A 10964-nucleotide genomic window follows, 5' to 3' on the forward strand; every position below is an offset into this window, starting at 1 on the left:
TTCAATGTAACTAAGTGTGAGGTGATTCACTTTGGGAAGAATAACAAAGAGATGGGGTACTGGGCTAATGGTCGGATACTTGGTAGTGTGGATGAGCAGAGGGATCTTGGTGTCCATGTATACAGATCTCTGAAAGTTGCCACCCAGGTAAATAGTGCGGTGAAGGAGGCATATGGCGTACTGGCTTTTATTGGTAGAGGAATTGAGTTCTGGAGTACTGAGGTCATGTTGCAGTTGTATAAGACTCTGGAGTATTGTGTGCAGTTTTGGTCGCCATACTATAGGAGGGATGTGGAGGCACTGGAACGGGTGCAGAGGAGGTTTACCGGGATGTTGCCTGGTATGGTAGGAAGATCGTATGAGGAAAGGCTGAGGCACTTGGGGTTGTTTTCATTGAGAAAAGAAGGTTTAGGGGTGACTTGATAGATGTGTACAAGATGATTAGGGGTTTAGATAGGGTCGACAGTGAGAATCTTTTTCCATGTATGGAGTCAGCTATTACAAGGGGGCATAGCTTTAAATTAAGGGGGGGGGGTAGGTATAGGAGAGATGTTAGGGGTAGGTTCTTTACTCAGTGAGTCGTGAGTTCATGGAATGCCCTGTCAGTAGCAGTGGTGGACTCTCCCTCATTATGGGCATTTAAGCGGGCATTGGATAGGCATATGGAGGATAGTGGGCTAGTGTAGGTTAGGTGGGCTTGGATCGGCGCAACATCGAGGGCCGAAGGGCCTGTACTGCGCTGTATTCTTCTATGTTCTATGCTTCCAAATAAACCTGTTGGACGATAACCTGGTGTTGTTAGAGTTTTAACTTTGTCCACCCCAGTCCAACACCAGCATCTCCAAATCAATACAAAGATAGGTCTTTGTCAACTACACACACAGACACACCTACCTGCATCGCTCCCAGACAAGTGTGGCACTATGTAGCTACACAGCTGCTGGTTGTTACTGGTGCAGAGTAGGTCAGGAGACTAATCCATTTCACATTTGAATTTCAGGGTACAATTACCATCAGTGACTGTTGCAAGGCCGCTCATCCATAGGTCACAACAGTCTTGATGGTGTAGCTCTTCAAAGTTACTTTTCAACTATGATAAGTAAAATTAGGTCACATGGGATTCAGGGCGAGCTTGCCAATTGGAAACATAATTGATTTAATGGCAGGAGACAGTATTTGGACTGGAGGCCTGTGACCAGCGGTGTTCCACAGGGATCGGTTCTGGATCCTCTTTTGTTTGTCATTTATATAAATGATTTAGATGAGAATACAGAAGGCATGGTTAGGAAGTTTGCGGATAACACCAAAATTAGTGGCACAGTAGACAGTGAAGACTGTTTTTTTTAAGATTACAAAGGTATCTTGATCAAATGGGTCAACAGGCTGAAAAATGGCAGATGGAGTTCAATCTGGATAAATATGAGATATTGCAATTTGCTACAACAAACAAGGACTGGGCTTATACAATTAACAGTAGGGCCCTGGGTAGTGTTGTAGAACAGAGGGACCTAGGGGCGCAGGTACGTAAGTCTTTGAAGTTTGTGTCACATGTGGACAGGGTGGGATTGAAAAAAGCATTTGGCATGCTTGCCTTCATTGCTCAGTCCTCTTGAGGAGAGGAGTTGGGACATCATGTTGAGGTTACATAGGACATTGGTGAAGCCTCTTCTAGAATACAGCGTCCAGTTCTGGTTGCCCTGTTATAGGAAAGTTATTATGAAGCTGGAGGGGGTTCAGAAGAGATTTACCAGGTTTGTTGCCGGGTATGGACGATCTGAGCTATAAACAAAGGCTGGGGCTTGTTTTCAATGTAGTGTTGGAGTTTGAGAGGTGACCTTCCAGAAGTTTATAATATAATGAGGGGTAGAAATAGAGTTAATGTCATTTGTCTTTTCCCTAAGATGGGTATTTCAAGACTAAGGGGCGCATTTTTAAGGTGAGAGGAGAGAGATTTTAAAAAGACACGAGGGGCAAATTCTTTACACAGAGGGTGGTTTGTGAATGGAATGAACTTCCTGAGGGATGTGGATTCAATTACAATGGTTAAAGGACATTTTGGATAAGTACTTGAATAGGAAAGGTTTAGGGGGATATGGGCCAGGAATTAGTTTAGTTTGGGATTATATTCGGCATGGACTGGTTGGACCAAAGGGTCCGTTTCCGTGCTGGATGACTCTATGACTGACTAACAATAACACCCCAATTCACAGGTTGGTTGTTTCTGAGAAAACACCCAGGTTTCAGCAGCCTGAGCTAGTCCCAGTTTTCTGCACTTTGAAGCTAGCTTCCAATGAGCCACCGAGAGTTCCTGTCTCCTTTACTGTCTCTCAGAAAAACTAAACCTTTTCTGCGAGTCATGTGCCTCCTCTTCTCAAAAGAAGTCAGTATTCCTCGTCCTGTTTGACTGTTTTCTTCTGATCTCTGCATCTGCGGACTTCGCCCACTGCTCATATCCCTGTTTGTGTCTACTTCACTTCCATCATGTTGGTACTGCTTCCATGTCAAAGACTGCTGAGTCACAGAGCAGTGTTTTTCAGTTTTCAAGAAAAATGTAATAGTTACAATTGATGCAAACTAGAATTACAGAGCTGGAAACAGATCCTTTAGTCCAACTCGTCCATGCCGACCAAATATCCTAAATTAGTGTAGTCCCATCTGCCAGCATTTCTCTTCAAACCCTTCCTATTCATATACCCATCCAGATGCCTTTTAAATGTTGTAATTGTACCAGCCTCCAGCACATCCTCTGGCAGCTCATTCCATACACGTACCACCCTCTGCATGAAAAACTTGCCCCTTAAGTCCCTTTTAAATCTCTCCCCTCTCACCCTAAACCTATGCCCTCTAGTTCTGGACTCTCCCACCCCAGGGTAGAGACTATGTCTACTTACCCTATCTATGCCCTTCACGATTTTATTAACTTCTATAAGGTCACCCCTCAGCCTCCGACACTCAAAGGAAAACAGCCCCAGCCTGTTCAGCCTCTCCCTTCAGCTCAAATCCTCCAACCCTGGCAACATCCTTGTAAATCTTTTCTGAACCCTTTCAAGTTTCACAACATCTTTCCGATAGGAAGGAGACCAGAATTGCATGCAATATTCCAACAGTGGCCTAACCAATATCCTGTACAGCTGCAACTTGACTTCCCAACACCTATACTCAATGCTTTGACATAAAAGGAAAGCATACCAAACGCCTTCTTCACTATCCTATCTACCTGCGACTCCACTTTCAAGGAGCTATGAACCTGCACTCCAAGGTCTCTTTGTTCAGCAATATCCCCAGGACCTTACCATTAAGTATATAAGTCCTGCTAAGATTTGCTTTCCCAAAATACAGCACCTCGCATTTATCTAAATTAAACTCCATCTGCCACTTCTCATCCCATTAGCCCATCTGATCAAGATCCCTTTGTAATCTGAGGTAATCTTCTTTGCTGTCCACTAGACCTCCAATTTTGGTGTCATCTGCAAACACCACTAACCATACTACCTCCCAGATTCACATCAAAACTGTACATGTAAATGATGAAAAGCTGTGGACCCAGTACCAATCCCACTGGTCACAGGCCTCCAGTCTGAAAAGCAACCCTCCATCATCATCCTCTGTCTTCTATCTTTGAGCCAGTTGTATCCAAATGGCTAGTTCTCCCTGTATTCCATGAGATCTAACCTTGCTAATCAGTCTCCCATGGGGAACTTTGTCGAACGCCTTACTGAAGTCCATATAGATCACATCTACTGCTCTGTCCTCATGAATCCTCTTTGTTACTTCAAAAAACTCAATCAATCAAAATTTATTCACAAATGTTCTTAAAAATTAAAGAAAACATTAGATTCCACAAGCAATTCAATGTAATTATGCATTTTTCGTAAATACAGCTTTCAGAGATCATCAGGATATGAACATGTGTGGCAGGTGTGGGTCTCACCCACAAGAATGTAAACCCAATCAGCATCAATGTCTTAAGGAATGGGCAAGTAGGTGAGGGAAGATTCATTTGCTTTGGCCACAACTGCACCAGTTTTGAAATGTGGATTCATGCGTAATAAGGTCTCTTAGAGATTCGAGCAGTGCTACATCAGAGAAAGGAATTATACTGAAGAGGAACTGACTGCAAATACACAAATAACTCAAGAATAAAATATGCATTACGCCAACCCTTCATGTGAACACTGGAAGTCGCGTTGTTACACTACACTGAATAGATAATTGCTGAAATTAATCTTACAAATGAAGTGCATTTAAATGGCTGATCTGGAGAATCCAATGTAATACCTGGAGAATGCTTTTACTTTATAATAAAAATGCCTAGTTGTAAAAAAAAGAACGTTTAGCATATCTCCATGCTCTGTGGAGTAGTTTGCAACTGAACAGAGTTGTACTAAACAAATGGGCCCATGTTATCAGTGTAGATTTAAAATAGTTTCTGTCAATGCAGACTAGATGGGCCAAAGAGCCTCTTCCATACTGGATGATTCTATGCATTATTTCATACCAGTGCATAAATATCTGCAACAACAAAAAACAAAGAACAAGGTTGCCATGCTGCTATCTACATCTATCTCAGGAAAGTGACAATGTGATTGGTGAAGAATGTTGGATTTAATCCCCTTCTTTCTTAACCGTGCCCTGTTTGGCACGCCCCCTGCTAATCACCAACACATTTCACTCACTAGCCTGAGTGCTGCCAGGTTCCACACTCTACACAAGGGCTGGAGAGAAGCTCTGAACATTGACACAACTAGGTGCCAGGCCACGCCATGCCAGGATCAGCTAAATAATTCACTTTCTCAAGCTGCACTGAGTCTAATCTGCTGAATGAATCAAGCCAAATGTTTACAGCTAGTGGATAATCATGTTCTTAGTCCATGGAGAGCCACAGCACAAGTACCATCCTCAGCAAAGCTTTAGTGCACTTTCCTTTGAAGTTTGACTGAAATTAGCAGAAGGCCATTAATAGTTTCTTATGACCGAAAGGTCTCTGAATCAATCGATGAAAACCTTTCCAAGACCATGAAGACCCCCAAGGCCTTGGGGCTAATGTTTAGAAACAATCATGGTCTTTGAACGGAAGTAAGTCAAGCTGCAAAATGATGGCTTCTTTATGGAAACAAATCAGTATGCAATTTTTCAGACGAATAACACTTGCAGTGAAGTTTCAGGAACAATTTTAAAAGCTTTTTACATACACACAACTAACATACAGCTAGAAATTCTTACACAACCTTTGCTTGTAAATGAGCAACCAAGGTTACAGTGGCCTTTGGTAGATTAATCTTATTTAAATATTTCAATAGATATTAATTGTTTAGACAGGAAGAAAAACCATCATTTCAATTTACCAGAGTTTTGGAACTTAAGTAATTGTGCAAACTTGTCCTGCAGCCATGTTAGTTTCTGCTGTTGGAACCATGCCTCAAATAATATCAATTCAACCAGGGCACATTAAAATATTTTATCCTTCAGGCTGTCGAGGGACTTGCAAATTGGCCAAAAAAGTAACAGATGTGAGGATTGGGAGCACGTTCAGAATTCAGCAAAAAAAGAGAAAGGGATTGAGAAAGAAGAGGGGGAAATCTTGCAGAGAACATAAAAAATCTTTTGTAATCACTCTGTACGTGAAGAGAATTAGATTTATGAAGACAAATATAGGTCCCTTACAGTCAGAAAGAGAGAAGTTATAATGGAGAACACAAAATGTGTTTCAAAAAAGTTGGGGAACATAAGTGAAAGGAGTTACTGAAGGAAATCAGTATTAGTATGAAAATGGTGTTGGGGAAATTGATAGAGTTAAAGGCCAATAAATCCCCACGGACAGAATCTACATCCCAGTGTATTTAAGGAAGTGGCCCTAGAAATAGTTTATGCATTGGTGATCTCCTTTCAAGATTCTACAGACCCTGTGGATTAGAGGATCGCTAATGTAACCCACTATTTAAAAAAGGCAGAGAGAAAAGAAGGGAATTATAGGTGGCTAACTTGACATTGATGATGGAGAAATGCTAGAGTCCATTATAAAGAATTAAACAACAGAGCCCCATCAGTGGAGTGTCACCATCATTAGAGAAAGTGAAATAACTATTTAAATTCTGACACCCAAAAGGAATAATGGACCAATATAACACTTTGTAATTTAATAAAACGTTAAATAAATATTGCTTCTTCTCATCAGGAAAGAAATGAACTATTTGTTATGCTTCTATTTAATGGGCTATTTTAATGTCCAACTTTTCATTGTAGAATAGAAACATTTACTGTAGAAAATGGCCAACCTGTGTTTGTTCCGCAGGTAAGACATCGTGTATAGCTTCATGCATTTTAGCTGTTTGTTTGCAGACATTTCGGAAACAAGCAGATGGCACTGGTGCTTTCACTTCATACTGCAGGCAAAATAAAAACCAAACTTTCACTCGGAATAATGGCAATTTACTATGTACAACGAATTAAAACAATCTAAATAGCTGCTTGTTAAACTCTCAGGTTTGAGAGGAAAAGTTAGCCAGTGTTTCCAGCATACCAAATTTAAACATTTCTCCCATCTACATGCAATTATTCTGTGATCCTCCAGTTTAGCAAGTTCCTTCTTCATTGTTGAAGTGTTTTTACTCTTCCTGCCAACTGATTTTTTTAAAACTTTCATTAGAAGACATAAAAGCTCAATCCTTGGATTCAATTCCCCACGCAGTTATCCTGCATCATAAAATCTTGCACTCAATCTTGTGTGACACTATTCCAATCATACCAAAATAAAACAAGTTTCTCAAATATTCAGACATTGCAGAGGAAGAGAAAAACGTTACCAGCTCTCAGTTACAATCTTGACCTTGGATATGGTCCTCAGGGGAAAAAAAAGGGAAAATTCCTCCTAGTCCTCAGTGATTTCAAACCCCCATCTAACAGTTCATGTAACATCAATTCACTGCCTTCCTGCCCTCCTGACCCACTCCAACCTCACCTCCTAAATGGAACAATCAAATAGTTCAAGGCAGCTCACCACCAACTATAATCTTGTCAGTGATGGCCACATTCAAAGAATAAATATTAAATTTCTCACATTCATCCTCTTACTCCCACCCGCCACTGCCACTCTGTGCACTGACAGCCTGAGTTCTTTCACACTAACAGCTCTCACATCACATCCTCTTCACCCATCTTCCACATCACCCTAACCAGCCCAAAACATCCTGTAAATCATCCCACACTTGAGAAAGAAGGAAAGTAAGTTGCAGTTACAACAAATTCTCACCGGCCCTAACAGCTAAGTGACTAACAGAAACTGGAGCCTCATGAAGCAGATCCACAGATGGTCCTTTCAGCTAAAGGAGGAAAGGAATTAGAAACATGGTACCTGACCAGAATGTCGTTACTGATTCACTCCACAACGAAAGTTAACTGGAACACATCTCAATTTTTTTTAATTGTATTCTTTCACAGGATGAGAGAATCACTAGCTTGTCCAGAATTATTGCCCCATCCAAATCACCCTGGAGATAGTGGTGGTGGTGAACCAATCTCATGAACAGCTGTAGTCCATGACTTGGCTATCATAATAGCTAATTAGGATCAAAGACAGTAGATTCTTAAACACAACAAAAATATACCCAGAAAACTAAAGCTGCTAATTTTACCTTTGACAACGTTTTGTCACAGAGGCTATCCATGATTGCAACAAGCTTTGCCAAGATCTCAGATATATGGTCATTATAATCCTTTAAAACAAGAAGTTAGCATTTATTTCATATACAATGATACCATATGCATCAAAACTAGCTACAGAGTGGCCCTAACTTTCTGCTTGGTTGAAAGAGGTTGAAACACCCAACAGTGTTTGGATTTTAGATAAACCTGAAACGGCAGAATATTAACACACTCGGGTCTATTAGAGCTACAGGTATACTATATGTATCTCAACTTAATAAGGACAGAGAGGGGAAAGAAAGAGCATGGAAAATTAATGAGATTCCACAGTGGAAGAAAGGAAACTCGTATTTGCTCATGACAGCACGGTCAGCAGAAACTGCAGTAGCTGCTGACCTCATAAATAATTCAAACTCAGTATTAATACTATGACTTGATCTCAAAACAGTAAATATTTCTCAACAGCTCAGAGGCAATTTACTGTCGTGAAATCGGGGAAATAACTCGAGTGGTGTCAGAGTGTTACTTGCAGCCACTCAAACCTTAAGAGCTCTCCCAAGTGCTTTCCTATGTCTGATGCCTATGTTTTTCACCCTCACTAACTCTACACCAAAAAAAAACTTTTACATCTTTCAGCAAATAATTTTGCAAGGTTTTACAGCATTCCAGTAAAAGGCAAAACCAGCTGGCAGCGAACATAATGTATTATTCAATGAGAAAGGGGAAATTAATTGGACTAATGTGGGGAAAAGACACAGGATGAAGAGTCTTGCTGGGAACAATCCATACATGGTGGTCAGGATTAGTAACAGGTTCTATAGCACAATCCAAGTCCCATTGATCATGGAATGAGCAAGGGATAGATAAATTATAATTATGGAAAGTTTCAATTCACCAACTAAAAGCTGGGTATGGCGCATTGCAAGTGAAGGGACAGAATCAGCAGCCATATATCTAATACAAAGTTGCTTTTTTGACCCAATAGATCAAGAGTTTCATGAAGAAATAACCTAGATCCAAGCCCATAAATTACCAATGGCTGCTAGTCCACAAACAATTAACGTGAACTAATCTAAGACTATTACACAACTATATAGATCATTGGAAAATCTCTCTCTCATGCTGCATCACCTTAGTGGGTGGCACGGTGGCACAGTGGTTAGCACTGCTGCCTCACAGTGCCTGAGACCTGGGTTCAGTTCCCGCCTCAGGCGACTGACTGTGTGGAGTTTGCACGTTCTCCCCGTGTCTGCGTGGGTTTCCTCCGGGTGCTCCGGTTTCCTCCCACAGCCCAAAGATGTGCAGGGTCAGGTGAATTGTCCATACTAAATTGCCCGTAGTGTTAGGTAAAGGGGTAAATGTAGGGGTATGGGTGGGTTTCGCTTCAGCGGGTCGGTGTGGACTTGTTGGGCCGAAGGGCCTGTTTCCACACTGTAATGTAATGTAAACCTTCACTCTGAAGACTGTAAACTGGTGCAAACACACTCCAGAATGATGCACAGAACAATAAAACTATGTCACAAGGTAAATTACTGAATTATTAGAATGAGGAACCTTAAATATATAACTTATTTTCAGTGCACAATGTGATAAAGCAATTCAAAGGTAGAATATGAAACTACTTAGATGATAAGATTATGTAAATACAATGCATTAGCCATATCACACTTGGCGTATACAGAGAAGGAGAAAGTGAGGTCTGCAGATGCTGGAGATCAGAGCTGGAAATGTGTTGCTGGAAAAGCACAGCAGGTCAGGCAGCATCCAGGGAACAGGAGAATCGACGTTTCGGGCATTAGCCCTTCTTCAGGAATGAGGAAAGTTGGTCCAGCAGGCTAAGATAAAAGGTAGGGGGGAGGGACTTGGGGGAGGGGCGTCGGAAATGTGATAGGTGGAAAGAGGTCAAGGTGAGGGTGATAGGTCAGACTGGGGTGGGGGCGGAGAGGAGGGGGAATTGAAATGTTGAGCTACTGGGTGGTTGGGTTGGTTGGTCCGGGTGTCCCAGAGGTGTATACAGAGAAGAACAAGTAGACTAACCACAATCTTAAGGAAAGCTTGAAATACTGGGTGTACAGACCAAAGCTGAACTGGTTAATATAGAAGTAAATTCAACCATTAAAATAATAAACTGTATGCAAAAGTTATCTGAATAATTATTAGTATTCTGTTTGACCAGAGGATAAATCGTAAACAAGTAGAAACCAAAATTAAGATAGATTATCAGGAAGAATGTCAAAGTGGAGATTGTAATTGTCTGACAGGTAGAAATAAAAATGTCATATATATGCAAGATTACTAAATACAATTGGATTCACATGGATGGCCCAAAAAAGCCCTTCACCTTTTCCTGTGCTCTTCATTAATCAAATCCAGGAATAAATACCTGTAACTAATTTTCATATAACCGACTGTCTTATTTTAAGTTCACATTTAACATATTACACTTTAGATGAAGCTTCACAATCTTACCTTTGTGATGTGGTCAAAGTGCCTCAGCATATTGTATTGCTTTGGCTGGAGCCGACTTTCAAAGTGCAGCCTAATTTTGGGAATGTAGTGCACAATAAGCTGTAAACAACGAGAGGCAAGAGCTACACAGATAAAATTAAATGAAGATTATTAATGGAAATGTCTAACATTTTAATAGACATCAAGGCAATTTTCATTTAATTCAGTGTTGATCAGAAACAAACCACTGGACTGAACCATTCTCATGTAAGAAAAGCACAAATCACAACACCAATGGCCTATTCCATTACCTTAACCTTAACCACCTTTTGAGCCTATTTTTAAACACGAATGGTCTTGGTTTCACACACTAATTCTCATAATGCATTGCTCAGTCTCTCAAACTGAGAAACAAAAGGAACCTCGGATTCTCAGGCCTATTGGAAAATCTTGTTCCAAAGAACTTTCTTCACTGCCTTCATAATTTTTAAACATCTCTATGAAAACTACATCCAATGCCATCTGTTCTGACAAAAACAAGCAGGACCTGTTTTTACACATCCTGCTTTGTATTGCCTCAGAAAGCAGCACCTTAGGACACCTGCACTGCAGCTTCTGTCCTGTCTTAATATCCTTCATACGGCATTCTAGATTGTACACACAAATCCAATTGTGATTTTACTTGGATTTTATAGCTTTACTATTACATCTCAATTTAATACTCAAGGAACTGTGCCATCAAACCCTAACCCCCAACCACAACCATTCTCACTCCCACCATTTCCTCTCTTCAAAATACTTCTTCCAGTCCCATCCCTATAATCTTCTGTGTGGTACTTTATCGTACTTAAAACCAAATCATGCGTCTGTTAATA

General features: G+C 40.7%; 1 protein-coding gene across 1 annotated transcript; it reads right to left on the reverse strand.

The window, feature by feature from the left end:
• Positions 1-3890: 3890 nt before the first annotated feature.
• On the reverse strand, positions 3891-10389 carry LOC122547359 (vacuolar protein sorting-associated protein 54-like). Its single transcript, XM_043685991.1, has 3 exons — positions 10111-10389; positions 7632-7712; positions 3891-6383 (listed from the first exon to the last, which is right to left on the reverse strand). Exons 1-3 carry the CDS (start codon positions 10138-10140, stop codon positions 6255-6257), a joined length of 240 nt encoding a protein of 79 aa, XP_043541926.1. The 5' UTR covers positions 10141-10389; the 3' UTR covers positions 3891-6254.
• Between the last annotated feature and the right edge of the window lie 575 nt (positions 10390-10964).

This window comes from Chiloscyllium plagiosum, unplaced genomic scaffold, assembly GCF_004010195.1.
Source record: "Chiloscyllium plagiosum isolate BGI_BamShark_2017 unplaced genomic scaffold, ASM401019v2 scaf_5723, whole genome shotgun sequence".
Classification (NCBI taxonomy): domain Eukaryota; kingdom Metazoa; phylum Chordata; class Chondrichthyes; order Orectolobiformes; family Hemiscylliidae; genus Chiloscyllium; species Chiloscyllium plagiosum.